The sequence below is a fragment of the Ascaphus truei genome, chromosome 12, assembly GCF_040206685.1.
Source record: "Ascaphus truei isolate aAscTru1 chromosome 12, aAscTru1.hap1, whole genome shotgun sequence".
NCBI lineage: Eukaryota > Metazoa > Chordata > Amphibia > Anura > Ascaphidae > Ascaphus > Ascaphus truei.
In genome coordinates, this window is record NC_134494.1 from 19,448,789 (window position 1) to 19,469,389 (window position 20,601).

The 20,601-nt window shown below is 43.6% G+C and overlaps 1 protein-coding gene across 1 annotated transcript in view; it reads right to left on the reverse strand.

Moving 5' to 3' along the window:
- LOC142463847 (mucin-5AC-like) overlaps window positions 1-20,285 on the reverse strand; it is a 41,856-nt gene extending 21,571 nt beyond the window's left edge. The window contains exons 1-12 of the mRNA XM_075566659.1: window positions 20,084-20,285; window positions 14,769-14,870; window positions 13,229-13,490; window positions 10,384-10,498; window positions 9,338-9,425; window positions 8,546-8,652; window positions 7,810-8,032; window positions 6,135-6,260; window positions 5,084-5,201; window positions 2,676-2,784; window positions 1,835-1,945; window positions 476-545 (exon numbers count right to left, since the gene is read on the reverse strand). Coding sequence (XP_075422774.1) covers window positions 476-545; window positions 1,835-1,945; window positions 2,676-2,784; window positions 5,084-5,201; window positions 6,135-6,260; window positions 7,810-8,032; window positions 8,546-8,652; window positions 9,338-9,425; window positions 10,384-10,498; window positions 13,229-13,490; window positions 14,769-14,870; window positions 20,084-20,285 — 1,633 coding nt within the window. The remainder of the gene's footprint in view (window positions 1-475; window positions 546-1,834; window positions 1,946-2,675; window positions 2,785-5,083; window positions 5,202-6,134; window positions 6,261-7,809; window positions 8,033-8,545; window positions 8,653-9,337; window positions 9,426-10,383; window positions 10,499-13,228; window positions 13,491-14,768; window positions 14,871-20,083) is intronic.
- Window positions 20,286-20,601: the final 316 nt, after the last annotated feature.

Below are 20,601 nucleotides of genomic sequence, written 5' to 3' on the forward strand. Positions count from 1 at the left end.
GTGATCGCGATAAAGTGAGGATTACAGTGTGCATACCTCAAACACAAAATGAAATAAGGCAATCCGTGGGAAGGGAGTTTTCAGAAGAACAAAGGGTGGTACATGGCTAGTATACTGTAGGCATCCCCTTTACTTTTGAAAAGGCAATGATGTATCTGACACATAATGTAGGCTGTCATGATAGTGGTATAATATCATTAGTGCTAACACAGAAGTCTACAACAAATGTATTTTGATATATTGTGCATGTACTGTACTATTATGTGATCCTATGGGGCATTTTTACATATTGTGATATACTGAAACATTTGAATTACTATTATGGCCAATAAGGCATGTCATATAGCTTTAAACAGTAGTAATTGCCCCAAGGTCAAACCAGAGGTCCTAGGTCCTAATACATTTGGCACCTTCAGAAATCCAACTTGGTTCCCAAAACAAATGCAACAATACAGTAAGGATATGTAAAATATACCTCTAGCTATTTCTTCTTTGTCATAACTTGTGTGAGGAAAATTGGTCTTATCATAGTTGATCTCAAATATCTGAGGAGATAAAGACATATGAGAATTGCTAGACAGGCATCTTCTGTGGATTGGTCAGAAAATTGCAGTGTCCCTTCACGAGTTACACTTGGGGTTGGACACTGAGTGGTTCGGCTGGAGTAGTATGAGATGGGTGTAAGCCCTGCCGGATTTAATGCGACTCAGGAATGTGTTCATGTCACCTGATATATTGTTGCAGGTAAAGAGATGGGTTCTAGGCATACACTAGATTTACTACGGTACATGCAACAGGATACCACCGGAATTCTTGGGCTGTCCCAAGGATCTGGTTAGTGTGGCCAGATGTTGTCCCATGGTTGTTTTGGAGGGCTGATTGGCATCAGTCGCAGTCGATTAGTATAGGAAGAAGTGGAATAAGACAATGGCAAACTTTGTGTCAGGTTTGGGAGGGGTTGTAATCCGTCACATGGATTTGGAGGATGCTCATCTTTAATTTAAGCCTGCAGGAGGGTTTAGAGAAGATGCTTGATTTGTTTGTGTTGGCTAGGCCAAGAGGGGTTAAATGGCCTAGCCAGTGGTAGTTTTTTTTATTGTACAGGCTGAGCCCATATGTATAAAGTTTTGACATGTCGAGTAATCGGTTGTCAGCCCATGTCGGGCCACTGGTGTTTGGGAGCATCCTCTCCAGGTGCATGATGCTTTATGGCTGCCGTGTTGGTCAATCAACAGCAGTGGGAGTCACGAGCCACAGCAACGCTGGGGGTTCTCGACATCATACAGACCAATCTGTGATAATTAATAACTTGTGTTGTACTATTAATAAAAGCTTTGGCCATATTCTTCCAGAACATTGTCGGTTGTCTATGTTCAATTTTGTAGAGGCCTACTGGGCCTACCCTCTTCATGTGTAAAGACTCTAGGTGTAGAAATGCATATGAACACCCCTGGTGTCACCTTTAGCTTCTTTTCAACAAACGATGGATAACGGAAGATGCTAAAAGTAATATTCCCATTGGCATTAAGTTCGTGCCTAAGCCTGGAACAGCTTTGGGAAACCTGTGTAAGATATGCCGATCCATTATTTTGTGTTATCTTTAATGTACTGTAGGAGGATCGTGTCACATTGTTACCCACCATGAGCTGAATGGGTCCTAATGCAACTTATTAACAGATTTAATTATTTTCCGTATCAGGATACACTATGTTGTTTCCTAAGGAAAAAATGTAATTAATAAAGGAAGAATTATACCACATCTCTCTTTCTTCGCCCATTTCTAGCGACAATTATTGTAACTTATGCAAGGTACTTACAGATACAAGGTACTTACAGCTGCTCCTTTGTTAAGAGCCAAAACGACCCGGATTATGCAAGTGGAACTTTCACCATAGCCACATTTCTGCATTTCTATTGTCACTAGGAAGGCATTATCTGCAAAAGACTGAAAGACAGATACTAATATTTTCAGCTGAGCAAAGTTACTCCATACTTTCCATTCTGAATAGTTAGTAATATATCCTGTACATCATTTAAATAATTGTAGTTTCTGCATTGATCCCCAAATATACTAGATCTGCTATTGGTACATTTTAATAGACCAATATGAGAATATGTCTTACAGATGCAGCCACCAGTATTAGAACACTTACCTGGAAGATTCTGGGGCAGTCTCACAGTAAATGCCTCAACATTTCTGTGAGATTCCTAATGGCCCATCGGATTAATACTGCAGGGACCCCCCGCTGTGTTAACCTGATGGACCATTAAGAATCTCACAAAAATGTTGAGGCATTTACAGTGAGACTGCCCCAGAATCTCCCAGAATTTCCTAGGCAAGTGTTCTAATACTGGTGGATGCATATGTAGATGTAGTCTGGGCATCCGTTATTGAGATTTTTCAAATAAAAAGCACCCAAAAGAGAGGACTTCCAAGTTCACACTAAAACTACAGTATTTAGAACTTTGATATTGGTCGATTAAAAGGTATTAAAACTTATTTTAGAAACATCTTGAATAGTGACTCAGTAAAAAAAATATGCTTATCAATTATTCCCTCTCTCACAAAGAAACAGAAGGGACGTGTAGCCTTTTAAATAAATAACATCTCAAACGGAGTAAAAGTAACATGAATGCAGAATCATGGAGGAGAATCAGATTCTGAACTACTGTACATTGAACTGAAACATAAGATCCTCCACCTGCAGGAAGGCATATAGATGCAAAGATAAAACTAAGCTCCAGACTACAGTACTGTAGGTCACATCAAGTGTGTTCTTCTTACTACAAGAAACAGATTACACAGAAAGCGGGGAGTAAGGGAGTGATCAACTAAACCATACTAAATGTGTGTAAACTTAATAATAATAATACAATTGATAATGAAAGGTAGGTGCAACTGTGAACTGAAGTGAATCAGAAAAAGTGAGGGATACAATGGTTTGTACACCAAAAGAAATTCACTTACATGCACACTACCCAAAATTTAAAATGTAACCTTTAATAGTCAATACTTAAAACATATATTACCAATTTATAAATGTGAAAACATATAAAAATGAATTAAATGAATAGATAACTAGGGCAACTAAGCAGTCTCTAATGTTGAAATACATATGCTTGATGCTGGAAAATGAGAGACTGCAAGGGTGCAAAAACAGCCTAAGTGAGCAAAAAAGCCCACTAGTACATTGATCAGTCTAATAGATAATAGCCATCATAAGGGTTGTTGGCTTAAACTCTTGGACAGGACCTTGACTAATGTAGCGAATCCTGCCTGGCCACTACCCTATTTAAGTATATAATTGACTGATCTAATGAATGGCTGGCTAGTACTGTATTAAAACCCCACAAAGGGGACTGACATCATCAAACACGCGTCCAACGCGCGTTTCCCTCCTACTACGGAGCTTCCTCAGGGACAAAATTTGCAGTGGGGCTCAAGCGGACACTATTTAAGGCATATAGTTACTGGCACCCTTGCAGTCTCTCATTTTCCAGCATCAAGCATATGTATTTCAACATTAGAGACTGCTTAGTTGCCCTAGTTATCTATTCATTTAATTCATTTTTATATGTTTTCACATTTATAAATTGGTAATATATGTTTTAAGTATTGACTATTAAAGGTTACATTTTAAATTTTGGGTAGTGTGCATGTAAGTGAATTTCTTTTGGTGTACAAACCATTGTATCCCTCACTTTTTCTACTACAAGAAACAGAATGATTATGTGGTTCTTCACGTTTGATGACAGAGATTAAAGGACCACATGGACCAATTGAGTTGGTCTATCTTCATTCAATGTATCACTTTCTCCTCCATGATTTGAGGACCATCATATGGTTTTACCTTTGCTAGGACATAGAAACATTTCCCGTGGAATGTATAGTGTGCCTTATCAAAAGTGGTGATGTGTGCTCCTCCTTCTACAGAACATGTGCTTGGGCAGGGAAGGTCGTCACAGCTCCAGTGGCCCTCATAACATAAACTGGACAGAGAGAGAGAGAACAAATGAACCCTTAAAAAAATATCCTAGAAACAGTGATGCTGAGGCTGATGTTTATTTGGCCACCAGGTGACAATGATAGTTTTATTTACAAAGATCCATAAATAACAAAGGTCAGTGTTACATTGTCATGAAGTTGTCATCATGAACCTACAAACAAAAATAGGAGCGCATGGAAAGAAAGCAGAAAGCAAAAAGGACATCCGGGGTGTAGTTCAGGGATACCACGAGGACGTCGACAGAGATCTCTTCTCCCCCCCCCCCTTTTTTTGGGGGGGAATTCCATCCATATATACCATCTATACCGGACTCTTTTTTTTTTTAACAACTGAGGATTTACTGATCGTGGGGCTCTGGGAAACGATCAGAAAATCCTCAGTTGTTAAAAAAACCTCTGTGTGTATCACGGACCTTAGAATCAATGTGATCCATTTTTTATGTCAGTGTATCTTTGCCTTATGCATTTTTTTGCCTATGTTTTTCTGTTTTATTTTTAACATATAAATATTTTGTGCACTCATTTTGGGTTCTTTGCTTTCTGCTTTCTTTCCAAGCGCTCCTATTTTTGTGTGTTTTTTACACAAGAACAATGTATGACAACATATAATAGAATGTACATAGGATTCAGTGGTGATGATTACCTTAATGCTTCATGAGATACAGGTAATGATGATGACTATATGATGTGTAGAACATAGCTGTAAGGTTCCTGGTAAACAATCATTGTCTGGAAATGTCACTAGGATGGCAATGGGATGTCACTAGGACGGTAATGGAATGTCACTAGGATGGATATGGGATGTCACTAGGATGGCAATGGGATGTCACTAGGATGGTAATGGAATGTCACTAGGATGGATATGGGATGTCACTAGGATGGCAATGGGATGTCACTAGGATGGTAATGGGATGTCACTAGGATGGATATGGGATGTCACTAGGATGGCAATGAGATGTCACTAGGATGGCAATGGGATGTCACTAGGACGGCAATGGGCTGTCACTTGGATGGATATGGGATGTCACTAGGGTGGCAATGGTTACCTATAGCAAAACCTATGAACAAAACACTCACCACGTATAGCAGGGAGCTTGGTAGGATGACCCTGGCGGGTAGACTTCATTGTTGTAGCTACAAGAGCAGTTTTCAATAGGAAGACAGCCTGAATTTGTGATATCATCAAGCACGTAACCTGAGCAAAAAAAGAGTGAGTTACCACAGTATAGAGGGTACCAGGGCATCTATCCAGTTTGTATTGAAGCAATCCTTGTTATAAGAAAACCTCTATTATACAGAAGGTAGAGATGGACGAACCAGTCCAATTCCATTTCCTGGAATTTAGAGTTTTATTTTAGACCAAATATGTTCCCACCCCCAAAATCTACTGAGCACTCAAAACTGCGGATTTATCCAAATCTGCAATCGTATATAATTTGGACAGATTATTAAGAATCCGATAGTATCCGTGGCCAGGTTGTTAAAAATCCACACACAGATTCATCCATAGAGGGAGAGAGCGGTATCCCCCCCCCCCCCTCCTATAGATTAATTAGTGTCTGGATTTTTAACAACCCGGCCACGGATTACGGGTTGCTCTCTAAAATAAAATTAAAAAATCAGAAATTGTAGATTTGTTTTTTTTGACACTGATCCGCAGAAATCCGATGACCAAAGGAATTGGTCGATCTGAGACGGATCCAAATCTGCAAAAAAAGATATCACCCATCTCTAATTACAGTAAAGCTCAACTGTACAGCGCAACCCCCTTATAACGCTGGGCTTGGGGTCCATTGAATCACATCACGATATAAGCGGATCGCGTAGGAAATAATGTACAATTGTATGCAATATACAATAAAGTATTTAAGATACCAATAATCGTGTTGTAAAGTATTCATAAATACAAAAATTGGGAGCCATGCGGGCAGCACCGTTATAAGCGGATTCGCGTTGTAAAGGATCACGCTATAATGGGGTTGAGCTGTTGTTGTTTTTTTGTTTTTTTCAACACCAAAGATAGATTAGATTTTTAACAACCAGTTGTGCAAATGTGTTCAAAAGTTGTTTTAATATTAGACAGAGGGCTCTTTAAACTGAACATGAAGAACCTTGTTCCTGAAGTTACCGTTTGGACAGTCACATCCAGCCTCACAGGATCCATCACACAGAAGCGGTCTCCCTGGGTTAGAGCAGGTAGGTGCACATGGAGAACTGCACTCCTTGTAAATTAGGTTGAAATTACATTTCTTGACTGTGGATGAAAGGAGTTTGTTATCCTACTGCAACCTGAGCTAAGATGATAAGTTTGAGAGCAGACAGACTACCAACTGGTGGTCTGTTAGCAGATATTCATAGACAAACATATAGAAGCCCCTAAATGTTAGGGAAAGGGGCACGTGACTAGGACCAAGAAGGGGCTAGCCCTGGGACAGTAGGATTTAAATGATATGGCAAGATGAGATTGAAAATTAGCTGGGCTACTATGGGGCAAAGTGAAGGGGGTTGGGCTTTCGTTAACATTAAAAAAGAGGGGAGTGGTAGTCACTCTTTCCTTACCTCTGTGCTCCCAGTGGTGTTTCTCTCCCTCCCTCATTTATTGTTTGGTTATGTACTATTGTATATATTGTTTGTTGTATAATAATAATAATAAAAATTACAAAAAATGTATTTAACGGAAAACGAGTTTTGAGAAGTGTTATGATTCATTCAGTATGACGTGCTGGAAGTCATTTGGATGATTGTAATAGCTGTGGTCTGGAGGAGTTGGCGGGGTAAGGGCGAATTGCCAGGCCAGCAGGAGAACCCAGGGTTAACTTGGTTAGAGTTCAACCTTAGGTTTAAATAGATGAGCATGGGAAGATCTCCAGGTTTGGCTACGTCGGCTTACCCGAAGGGTCTCTCCCTCGTTTACATTGGACACCTGGTGGGGGTGATGGCATTACCCCTAGCTGGTTCGGCAGATGGCCGTATAATGAGACTTACGGTATCGTGGGCTCGAGTTTGGTTCTGCCCAGCGTGGTATACTCCCCCTCTTTTTCCCAACCCCAATTTAATTATGTTAATAAATGATGTGGCCTTTTTCCCCAAAGCACAGTGGTTTGTCATTATTTCATGTGGGTCATGGATTGGGGGGGAGGGGGATGTTTTTCTTCCTCAGAGCCCTCAGGTGATGCAGAGTCAAGTGGCACATTGGATTGGGGCCAGGAGTACTAAGACTGGCACATCAAGACTGCATAACTCAGAGGCAAGGACAAAATGTTTAGACTGAACATTAAAACTGTTGAGATAGATGGCTTAGGAGATAGATACAGGTGAGCAATATTTTACCTAGGACAAAGGAGAAAGGGATGGACACAGAAAAACAGTTTGGCATCTCTTAGGTATGACAGCTCAGGGGATGATAACAGATGAGCCAGAGACTAGCATGCCTAGGCCTGAATAGATCAAAGACAGACATTGATTCTTAGCATGTGACCTCTTGGGTGACATGTAAGAGAGAGAAGAGTCAGCCATACAGATGCTGTCTGATATAACAGGGAAAGGGCCATGGAAATGAGACGAGGATGGCTTCTCTTTTGTTCTCAGATGGAAGGATATAAAGAATGCTACATTGACAAAATAATTGGAACTGAGATATAATGCCCACTAATTACTCCAATATTTATCATTTGTATGAGCAATGCTTCTTCAGTAGGACAGCACTTCTTGCACCGCAATAACATTACTGGAGTAAAAGAAAAGATATTTGACTGTACTCTTCATGATATAGTGCACTGTGCACTGCCACACATGACACTCACAGCATAACGCAGGGTTTCTCCACTCTGGAGGTCTTCCTCCAGCAATAGCACACTGTCGGGAGTACTCTGTGATGGTGTTGCACAGACAAAATGAGGTGATTGTCACTGAGGCGTTACATAGACACATGTCATGCATATATGCTTCAATATATGGTTCAGCTTTCACCAGCATATTACAACTTGTCCACTTTGAATTTCTCAACAGCTTGATGCACATAGCTCTCTGGGAAAAACAAACGCAAGAAAATAATTAGTAAGTGATGAGTTGCAGTATATGGCGCAAGAAGAGTATTTAGGGAGGAATTCAGGGAGGAATTAAATTACCTAGGGGCTTATTCTATATCTGCTGAAGCAGCCGATTAGGCTAAAAGGAGCAGTTATACAGCTTAATTGGAGAAGTTGGTGAGTTACATCATGCAGATATTATAATTGGAAGTCAAATCATTCCTGGCATTAATTAGAAAAAGAAAATATAGAAATATGTATGTTTGTCGAATATTCATTAGCACAGATTCTAAACAATCTACTTGACTAGTCTTGTCAACTTGGAAAGATTTTTGGAGCGTCCCCATTAAACCTTCAACCCATGTATGAGTACCTGGATAACAATGTGATTGTTTGTTATATACTGTGCTGGTGACATATATTGCATGTGTTCTATGTATATCTTTTCCTCAATAAAAAGTAAAAAAAAAAAAAAAAACCTTCAATCCCAGTTCATGACTGTCCCTCTTACATAAATGAAGCATTCCTCCCCCGTCTCTGGCTTTGGGTCCACACATGTTTGCTCTGGGAGCCTGAGTTTGTGCATGATGCCAAACTCTATAGGCGTCAGCGTTCTGCCTGTAAAGAAACACTTTAGAGTCAAACTGAAATTGTATAACCCATGCATAATCTATTTATATTTGTAGAGTTTCTTTTGTATTTCTGTTGTTGTGAGTCTAATCAATAGCAGAGACCGCTTTCTTAGGGTATTGAGACATTACAGGCTTAGGCATGTAATTTGGAATAAAAGAGTTTGCAGGGGTTTTTTTTGTCAGCATCAATCCATCCTTACCCCACTGTTGCAGAAGCCAGCTCTCCTGTTTTCTACTTAGAGGTGCGTCGACGAGTATTCTAAAACTTGCCTTAAACTTGCCTTGGAAAATCTGGGGCTATCACCAACAAGACCCAGATACATTCTGGGTACATGCTGCAAACATTTCAGTGACATTTCTGCAGAGACTAATGGCCCATTGGATTAACACAGCAGGGGTCCCCGGCAGTCCCATTCAGTTTGAATGTGACTGCCAGGGACCCCCGCTGTTAATCCGATGGGCCATTAGTCTGTCTGCAGAAATGGCACTGAAATGTTGCAGCATGTACCCAGCATGTACCCAGCATGTACCCAGCATGTACCTGGGTCTTGTGGGTGATTGCCCCAGATTTGTTTTAGAATACTCGTCGGCACCACATTACTTTCTCACTTCAAAGATACCCATCATTTCTAAATCATGCACTTTATGTACATTCAAAGGTTTTCTCTTACCTTTAAATACAAAATCATTCTTGGGATTCCCATTGTAATCTGAACAGAGACCACATGTTTCACCCATGTATTTCTTGTTGAGTTTCAGCTGCAACACAGGAGAGAAAATCAACAACTTTTATCACTGGGCAAACCCAAACTAGTAGATTACTGTGAGTACTACGGGGTTTCCTCTCTTAAATCAACGCAACCAGTTAGAGCCCTTCTCTGTCTACCCCAGATAAAAGTTAGACATTTTTAAAGTACCTTTGAAAAAGCGAAACACTGGAAAATTTCTTTTTACATTTTTCATAGAAATTATATAATAAGTGTTCATTATAAATGACCATAACAGATTGTAAACTGACATCTTGTAGCTTAAATGTTGCTCATTGGTTATTTATGCATGGCGGAAAGCCAAAATAAAATGTTGGAACTGATGAAGTCACACAACATCCCTTGATGCAATGCAAACATCCCCAAAGGTCAACAAAATCCCTGAAAATAGTCATTACTGAATATGTCTTTGAACTATGCAAAAAACAGGGTGAAAACAGGTGCTCCCATACAACCTATGTGATAAATATACAGTGAATGAAGTGCCAAATCTAAATTAGTGACTTAATATATAACAGAGTGAATAAGTGAACAATAATGGTGGATTGTGTAAAAAATATATTAAGATAAAAATATAAAGTTGTAACCCCCTGCTCTGACCCTCTGGTAGGGACTGTCTTCTCTGGTCCCATAGAGATGCAAGAGTTCTTCAAAATTCAGGGGGATTTGCTTAAGTCAGTGGACAAAATAGTGAATTCTGGTCAAACCGTGTCTGTTACTCACTGAACAATGGTCCATCCTGCCATTTTTACTGTATTGGCCGTAATATAGTGCTATGTTTTTTTCCTAAAAATGTCCTTCCGAAAACTGTACACGTATTATATGCGCAGCCTAACACCTTTTATTTCTCATGTAGAACACCTTAAGAAATTTAGGGTCGTATTATGTGCGAGGACGTACTATATTCGGGCCAATACGTTATATATATATATTTCTATATATATACTTACATTTATACTGTTATCATTGTGCCAGATGAGAACTAGGATCATCTTAGCTGTGACCTTGAGGTCTTCGTCACTCTGTTCTATCTGGATACCAGACTGGCTGAAAGGAAGTTCTAACCTGTAGCAGGAGAACAAGGTTCAAGAAACTGTATGATAAGAGTCTGTCTCATGCACTAGACACCTCTAAGTGAGGAGGACTAACTGAAACTGAGCCATTGTGACATCCAGGAATCACAGTGGTAGAGGTACTATTCATTTAAATATTTCAGATTCTCAACGAAATCATATAAAGATACAATGTCTGGTTGGTGTTAAAATGTAAATTGAGATTTCACATGAATTGTAGATGGACATAAACTGTAACATTCCATGAGTTGAGGGTGGAGACAGAAATTCAGCATTGTGTGTCCTTAAGCAATTACAGTTCTCTATTTGAGATCCCTAGAAGTGGTCAGTTTTTTAGTTTTATTAGCTATGCAAAATGGAGGATTCCGATTGGTTACTTTCATAACCCAAGTGTAACCGCTCAAAAGATATTCTATATAAGGATGCCACACAGAGAAAGTATGAATGCAGTATGTCACTGCCTTTATTTCTTCATAATCAATCATTGGATTGACGTGTGCAGCATCTATCTATCTAGCTATCTATCTATCTATCTATCTATCTATCTATCTATATAATCAAATATTACTAGACAATACCGTTCTGTGGCTACGAAATGCTTTTATTTGTGCGAGCTTTCGAGATACACTGATCTCTTCTTTCGGCGATGTTGCATTGAATAAAGCAGGCAAGGCGTTTACTCAAAAAAATTGCATCTTGGAATGTGACTAGAGCCCATCCCTCCCCATGTGTAGTGTGCGATTTATGATTTGAAGTGTTAAATAGTCCCTGAATGTGAGGGATGTGTATATGTAAGTATGAAAATATAAATAAATAAAGAGCCCACAGTGTATACAGCGCTTTACAAAAGGTGTCTGTGGAGTTGGATTGTATATCAATGGTGTGGGTAGGTATGGAAATGTGAGAGGGTGTTGCATTGCTAAAAGTGTGTGTAGATACAATGTGGTCCCTATTGGTATATAGGGATGGAATTACATAGAGTATTTGTATGTGTAGGAGACACCTATGTGTGCAAACACATAGCGCACTATGTATAGACATGGCCTTTAGCACTCATGGGAAGAGAGTTCTTTCGTGTCAGTAGTGACTCATAAAACTTCGGTCTCGGTTTAGGCCACCGCTAAGTGTCCCGAACAGTTGCATAAATTTGTATTCATGCAACCGTCTCTCCTTCGGTGTTCAGAGATAACCTTTGAGTATAGCCACCTTCAGATCGTTCATCTTATGGCCCGAGCCAGAGAACAGGGCCGTCTTAACGTATGGGCACGATGGGCAGTTGCCCGGGGGCCCCACAGGCATAGGGGGGCCCCCGCACCCAGCCCATGCGTGCCCACCAATGCTTAAAGCTTCCCGCCCGGCTCCCCAGCTCGCTCTTACTTCGGGTTGCCAGGTGTCCGGTATATGAGAGATAATACCGGACATGGGATAGAGCAGGGCTGCTGTTGCTAGGGGGCTGGGCAGCTTCTGATTGGCTGAATTACACTGCAGCAACCAATCAGGAGGTGGCAGGAGCCTGGGGGGTGGGGCCAAAGAGCGGAGGAAAAGCATTCAGCAGAGAGGTGAGGCTGTGTGTGTCAGTGTCCTGCCTGTGTGTGTGTGTCTCTGTGTGTGTCCTGCGTGTGTATGTCTCTGTGTCCTGCGTGTGTGTGTGTGTCTCTGTGTCCTGCGTGTGTGTGTCTGTGTGTCTCAGTGTCCTGCCTGTGTGTGTGTCTCAGTGTCCTGCCTGTGTGTCTCAGTGTGTCTGTCTATCTGTGTCCTGTCTGTGTGTGTCTCAGTGTGTGTCTGTCTATCTGTGTCCTGTCTGTATATGTGTGTGTCTCAGTGTGTGTCTGTCTATCTGTGTCCTGTCTGTATATGTGTGTGTGTGTGTGTGTGTATCTGTGTGTGAGTGTATGTGGGTGTCTCAGTGTGTGTCTCAGTGTCTCTGTGTGTGTGTGGGTGTCCCAGTGTGTGTCTCAGTGTCTGTGTGTGTGTGTGTGTATCTCAGTGTGTCTCGGTGTCTTGCCTGTGTGTGTGTCAAAAGTGTGTGTCTGTCTATATGTGTCCTGTCTTTATATGTGTATGTCTGTCTATCTGTGTGTGTGTGTGTGTCTATCTGTGCCCTGTCTGTATAGGTGTGTGTCTGTCTATCTGTGTGTATGTGTGTGTTTATCTGTGTGTGAGTGTATGTGTGTCTCAGTGTGTCTGTCTTTCTGTCTGTGTCCTGCCTGTATATGTTTGTGCCTAAGTGTGTGTGTGTGTGTGTGTGTGTGTGTGTGTGTGTGTGTGTGTGTGTGTGTGTGTGTGTGTGTGTGTGTGTGTGTGTGCGTTCACAACCGCTCGCAGCCTAGCAGTGCAGCACTTCCGGTGCCTGCTGCTGCTAGTGAGCGCGTGGGAGCCTGGGAGCGACAGTGTAGGCAGGGCCCTGTGCACTGCTTTGCCCGGGGGCCCCAAATGTTGTTAAGATGGCCCTGCCTTTCTACCAATGAATGAGTCATGCCAGGCATCAAGTTAGTGTTTCTAAAAGGTATTGAGAATTGGCTGGGGAGGTTATTGGGGTAGAGAAGGTTTTCAAACCATAAATATTCAATATAGCTTTGATAATGAAGCATTTAATGAATGTTGGATTAAAGTCTTGCCATTTCTGGTGTAATGCTCATCTCTTGGGTGACCAAATGCCCAATTAAATATCCTGAAAAGTGGAATGTTTTTAGCTTACAGTTATATTTAGGCTGGTACTCACGGCTCCCCATGGATTGTAGGGTAGTGATCTTTGAGTTCCACGACCAGACCATTTATCTTAATGGAGACTTGGGTGATGGTGGGAAGCTTGTCCACCACAAACTGCTGGATCTGGATATTGAAGTCCTCAAAGAGTTTCCCACAGTGTGAGGCAAAGATGTAGTTACATAGACCCGGGAAACGGAAGACCTCTCCATCAAACGTCTTAAAGTGGAAGTTACCCCATGTGCTGCAGATTCCACTCGTTATGGGCTTTAAACCCCCTATTCCAAAAAATAGGGCAAGAGAACAAGATGAAATATGTATCTTCGTCTTTGAGATGCTGAATAGCTGAATTTGTCTAACCTAGAAGAATTTTAGAGAGTATTGTCTAAAGTCTTCAAATTCAAAACTAGGGCAAGACCAGTAAAAGAACTTTACTAGATTTATCAAATTAAAAACTTTGCCTGTGTAGGCTCTGGACCTCCGCACCTCTCCCCCCTTCACACCTTTGGTATTAAAGCACACAACGCTTTGCGGGGAAAGAGGGTCACAGTTTTATTACATTATATCAACATTCAGATGACATAGCCAGGCAGCCTGTGATATTGCCACAGTGCGTGATCCCTGCTACTGTCGGAGCTCCAGAAACAACAGACATAAAGGGCCTCATGCAGAGAGCATAGAATTTTAAAATTGGCGAATTTCATAAAAAGTAGCTTTTTTGGAGAGTTTTATTCTCCATATGCAGAAAAGTGCGAATTCTGCTATGTTTAACATGGATGCGTGTGGCGAGTTTAAATTGGCGAGATGCGCGCTTCAGAAACGTGTAAAAACAAATTCGCGCCTTTTTTTTCCCCTTTATTATAGGCGGCGAGCGCCATCTTGCCATCTTTTCCTGGCGCGGCAAAAATGCGAGAATCACGCCATTTTCTTGGCGCGAACAGCCGCTACATGCCGTTCGCACCTCTCTGCATTCGGAGAGTTTTAAAAATGGCGAGATGGAGGTTCTCGCCAGCCGCGAGGCGAGTTTTAGCAATAGAAAAAACAAAATGGCGCGTTTTTCGTAACTCGCCATTTTCTGCCGGTTTCTGCGCGAAATTGTACAAAAAATGGCGAATTTCGAAATAACGATGCTCTCTGCATGAGGCCCAATATTTGTAGTTGGGAACAGGCCTTGAAAGGGCGTGACTTATGATGCAAAAGGGCAACAGACATATACATAAAGAAATAGGGTAGGAAAGAAGGGAGAGAGGGTGGGACAGCATCAGTAGAAGGCCACAAGGTAAGAACCCTTGTGACAACCCCCTCAACGTCTTGCTTGAGGACACTCCTCTAAGGAAGCTTAACCTTTAGCCTCCCTTGTGAACTGGTGGTTGTGGTGGACAGAAGGGGGACACTGCTTGTTCATGCTGCACCAGCCTTAGTGTTGGTACTTTATTTCAATGGGATTCATTTTTTTTTTATATTAATATGGTGCTGTTTCTTTCAACTGGTTTTGCCCCAGTTCATTTGTTGGGAGAAGTTAGTAAAAAGACCCCAATGACTTTTTGCACACTCACCTTGGACATATTCTGATGCGCTTCTTAGAACCCTAATTTTTGATGAACTTTCCTCCTTCGTGGAGCTCTTTTCTAATGCTTGATAGCAGTGACGTTTTAGGGCTTTGAAAAAAAAATCAAAAAAAAAAAATCAATGTTTTAGGACACCAGTTTACAGATGCATCTTTTAGAATATTTATACCCTTCTACAGTACTCAACCCATGGTCCCTCTGCCCGTGCCAAGGCATCACTGCAAAGACTTTATCAGAATGATTCCCATACATCCTGAGCACAAAGTTAGGACACTGCAAATTCAATAGTGTAGCGCAGTGGTGCGCAAACTGGGGGACGGGCCCCCCAGGGGGGGCGGGAGAATTTGCAGGGGGGGCGCGGGCTGTTAGAGACCCCGCTATTTTACCCCAGGCAATTAATTTAATGCCGGGGGAGGCGTGAGGCCTCTGTAACCTCACTTGCCTACTGGCAGCCGGGTCTTCGGCGACGTGTCGCCATGGCAACGCGGCGTCAAATGCCGTGTGGGGTCGCGTGACCCGCAACGTCATTTGAAGCCGTGCCTTCGGGGGAGGTGGGCCGCGAACGCTGCGGCTCCCAGGAAGAGGGCTGCAGCTGAAAAAGTTTGCGCAGCGCTGGTGAAGCGGACCAAGAAAATGCACACGTATGGGCCTTAATGACAATCCACTTTAGGATAAAAATGACAGATTTGTGTTAGATTACTATTATACTTGGGCAATGCCATATTAAAAAGGATCATATACAGTATCAAGCTACTGTAGTTCAAAGTGTATTTGAGGCCCGAGCTCCGTTATTAACTTAACTAGGCATTAACATACGTTAACGCCTTGTTAAGTGCTAATGGGTGACTGCAAAGCTCACTAACGCATTGCTAAGGGATCTTTTCAGCTGTTACGAAATTGCATAACTATAATGGAAGATAGTGCCAATGACAGGGAAAAACAGTGCTCCCTATAACAACGTCTATCCACAGAGCTCCATTATACAGTTATTTATACAGGGATTTAATGATGCGTTAGGTTATACCTAAAGGCCGACTCTCTCAGCTCTCTCTTTCTCCTCCTCCTCAGGAAAACCCAGATTTTAGGGTTTGGAGGAAGCTAGCGCCACCTTTAGGTAAGAACGGCGAAACGCGTGCCAAGCTATTTGAAGCTAACATGCTGCAGTGCTAACTGCTGTTAAGCCTATGCTAATTAAATAACTGTATATGCAGCTCAACCCTGTTATAGCGCGATCCGTTACAACACGAATCCGCTTATAACGCGTTGCAAGCGCGGCTCCCAATTTTCATATTTAGGAATACTTTACAACACGGTTATTGGTATCTTAAATACTTTATTGTACAATGCATACAATTGTACATTATTTCTAACGCGATCCGCTTATAACGCGATGTGATTCTTTGACCCCAAGCACAGCGTTATAAGGGGGTTGAGCTGTATTTAGCTTTGTGGATTCGTGTTAACCTCTGGGAACATACGGTAATGCCGGTCACTGATTTGTATAATATGACGTTATTAGCCCTGAATTGATGGAACTTTGTCAATCTGGGCCTTTGATTCATAACCTCAATGAGCTAGGTAACTTTGCTCCTACATCGTCTAGTATGTGGATAAAGACAATATATGGAGACAGTGATAAAGGGAAGTCACAAAAAGTAGTTGTGCTGTGCCGGACATTCCCCCCAAAAATCTGAATCGATTAAACATTGTGTAACCCATGTCGTCGTCGTCCCCCCGGTCGCAGATTGGACCTCTAGGGTGTAATGAGGGCTGGCTACATGCTTGTTGGTGGTGCATACCTGCTTGGAACAGGAGGGCCTGAGTCTCCATCTTACAACACCCTCTTAGGGCACCCAGGGTGTACTGTGCGGGAATCCACGCTCCCCTGACTACCCCTGGTATTACATGCCCTACTCTCTCCAGTACTTGCACGGAAGGTGCACTTCACTCTTCCCGCTCTGCCTTGCTGAAAGCCTGTCCTGTTCTGGATCTCAGCAGCTCGCCTCCAATTGTAACCCATGTTCCCTCCCCACCCCCTCCCGGTCGCAGATTGAACCTCAAGGGTGTAATGAGGGCTGGCTACATGCTTGTTGGTTGTGCATACCTGCTTGGAACAGGAGGGCCTGAGTCTCCCGCGGTGGTATAGGGGATAACAGGGACAGGCTTCTGGGGTGTATGCCTTCATCTGGTTCTAGTGGTGCAACGCCTCCATCTCCATAAGCCCCAGGGATATGGGGTGGAACCCTTACAGAGAATTCCCACTCAGGGAAGAGAGATTCCAGTCTCAGTCAGTTCTTTCTAAAACAGCAGCAGCTCTCTTTATTGTACTCACAGCTGATCAATAGCAGCACACAGCAGCAGCAGTAGTCACAGCACCCACGCTGGTATCAGGTACAGGGTCTCTTCTCTCCTCAGACTGCAGACCCTCAGGATGGTCTGTGGGTGCTCACTGTGTCCCTGCCTCCACCCCAAGATGCAGGCGCTCAGGGTGGGGCTAGCTCTTCCCTCACCCCCTAGGCAAGGTGAGAGGCACTGGTCCACCTCTTGCTAACTAGGCCCTACTCCTCTGGAACCTAGCTACCTCACACAGTCTGACTGTCCAGCCAGACACTCCAACTCCAACAGACTGACACAGAACACACAGGAACTGCAACTAAATAGCCACAGCCCTGGCCATCATGATGTCAGCAGGCCCCTCCCCTGTGTCTCTGCCTTTCCACACAGAGTCAGGGGGCCTACCTCCTCCAATCAGGGCAGGGCTTGAAGCAGGGACAACCCATGTTAACTACTAGTGGCCTGCCCTTAACAGGACTTAGACCAGTAGGAGAAAGATATATAGCCCCCATTTCTTACCAGGGCTACACTCTCTCTCAGGTGGAATCCAATGGTCCCCACTTGGACCTAACGTTGGCAGCACCATCCTGCAAGCGAACAATTTGGAATACAACGCATTGCAGATATGACATTACTTGAAACATTCACCAGGTGGTATACAACAGCTCGGTTACTCCCAACGGGGAGAACCATTAATGATAATGTTTTGGGTCAGGCTTCCATACCTTCCTCCCATTGTGGTCAGTTATGGTAATGTAGTAGGGTTGCACCGACCCAGACTCCGGCTGGTACATCACACTGTGCATCCTCACACAGTCTGACTGTCCGGCCAGACACTCCAACAGACTGACACAGAACACACAGGAACTGCAACTAAATAGCCACAGCCCTGGCCATCATGATGTCAGCAGGCCCCTCCCCTGTGTCTCTGCCTTTCCACACAGAGTCAGGGGGCCTACCTCCTCCAATCAGGGCAGGGCTTGAAGCAGGGACAACCCATGTTAACTACTAGTGGCCTGCCCTTAACAGGACTTAGACCAGTAGGAGAAAGATATATAGCCCCCATTTCTTACCGGGGCTACATTTGTAAAAACAGCAATGTAGACCATAAAACTAAATGGCACCACTCCCATATAAAAAAATGAAAACATACACAAGACATGAAAAGCAAAAAATAGAAATAGTTTATTTGTGCTTGGCTGAAGATAAGTGAATGACAACCAAATGTATAAATCATATTAGATCAAAGACAAAAAAAGGCACATACTGCTGCGGCCCCGCCTATCCTCCGACTTACCCGTAAAAATGCGGGGATGTTCTCCGTTTCTCACGGAGTTTCCCACGCGGCGGCCGCATCATCAGACAAGCGCTAATGGCGCTTATCATTGAAAGCACCCGTGACAAAACTGACAAAAAAACGCTGCACGCCGCCGCGTTTTTAAAAATCCCGCGGTGGCGGCCGCAGGAGGATAAAGGCGGCCGCCACTGTACACCATGTCTGTACACTCATGAATACATGAGAGCAATATACATATGTAGCCCTCTTTCCCTTTGCCTAAGGGAACTACGTGACAACAATGCGCGCTGCTATACCTGTTTGCGCACAGGAGTCCTAAGCCTCTGCCACTGGGAGCCTGGGGTGAGCTCTTTCTCCTTGCAGTGCAGCGCCTCCACCTCTGGGGGATCCCAGCGTTGGTGGGATAACCCCTCACAGGAGCCAATACACAGTAAGGAATAATACACCACGCAATGTATATAACATATATATATATATACACACATATGATAACATGGACAGCAACACCAGTGTGGTAACCCAGTGTCCCCAAAGTTCTGAGGGTGCTCTGGGCACCTAGAACCCAGGTGTCCGCAAAACAATTCCCACCCCAAAGTGTGTGAAGTTAGCGCTACCCTCCCTGAGGTGTGGTAGTGCACGGTGGGTATCTTCCTGGCTACGACCAGGGAATTATGGGGATCCTCTGTTAGCATAGCCTCATCTGTCGGCCCACGATGTGGTTTCTGTAAAATTCCCCTCACACCTTACAGGTGGTGGTCCCATGCCGTCTCATCCGAAGGCCGCAGGTCTCCATGTGGTCGTCTGTCCAATGGCACAAGTGGCTTGGGATAGGAATCTCTAAGAGAGAGGGTCCCTATTTAGGGCCTTCCCTACAACACTACTCTTAGTAGGGATCGGGCCTAACTGGGGCCTTAGTGCAAAGTCCTGGCCTAGTCCAGTGGCGTACTTGCTCCCTGGACACATCTGTCCACTTTGCTGGCTCCCTCTGGACTGCCTATACTTCCTGCTCCGCAGAGGATAACGCCAGTCCCAAAAAATGGCCGCTCGTGCCTTTTCCCCCGAGGCTTCTGGGACTTGTAGGCTCTTCCGTTGCTTACGAAGGCTTTTCAAGATGGCCGCCGCTCCGGCTACATCTGCGCATACACAACAAGTCTGTAGCAGCCACCGCTACCGTCCCCACTCGCACGGAGCTCTGGCGTATCACTAATGAGCCAGGCAGTTCCTCCTCCCTGGAGGTAAGGAGGGGGACTCTGCTACATCCTCCCCATGGTGGAGACCTCAACGTTCCCGGTGGAACCTCAACGTTGCCGCGTGAGAACACATATACAACTTTTATATAATGAAAAATACTGTTCATCATACAACTTAACTTGTACAATTCATCTAAACCAAATTAAACAGTTCAGTGACCATGGTCATTATAGAGGCAAACTTGCTCCGAGACCGCTGCTGAGACTCATAGTGAGATTCCCCTTACGAATCATACGCCATTCTCGTTGGCGGGGCGTCTCACTCTTTAACACCAATGAGTTTCTTCTCTGACGTCTTCGTGGGTGGAGTGGCTACCATCGGCTTGAGGTCCTGGCCCTCTCATAAGGTATGAATCTTGAGCTATAGTCTCTAGTAGGAACAAAACTCGGACTCCTGGGTACATGGACACCAGGCCCATTACCCGCTACTTCTTCTGGTGGTGCCCACCAGTCTCCATTTGTGGTGGCAGAGATTCTTTCCAAAAGATCCTGATTATTTTTCATTACAGCATCCGGGATTTCGCTAGACTCCTCCTGTTCACTTGCCGGCACTATTGAGGATGGTTCAGTTTCACTTTCCCCCACTTGAGGAATAGGTAGCAAGTGATTCCGATGCCAGACCATTACCCTTCCTTCTGAATCTCGGATGTGATATACAGGGAGGCCTGGCATCTGTGACTCCACCTTGAAGGGAGTTTCTCGCCAGTGGTCTGTTAACTTATGCTTTCCTGGTATTCCTATATTCCGCAGGAGAACTGCGTCTCAGGGCCGAAGTTCCTGATGGCGTAATTTATGGTCATATCTCCGCATTTTATTCTCGTTCAGCTTGGTGGTGGCTTTTTCCGCTAACTGATATGCTCTACGGAGGTTATCCTGGAGCCTTTGCACATATTTGTAGTGCATCATGTTCGGTACACCATCGGTGGATACTTGGAGATGA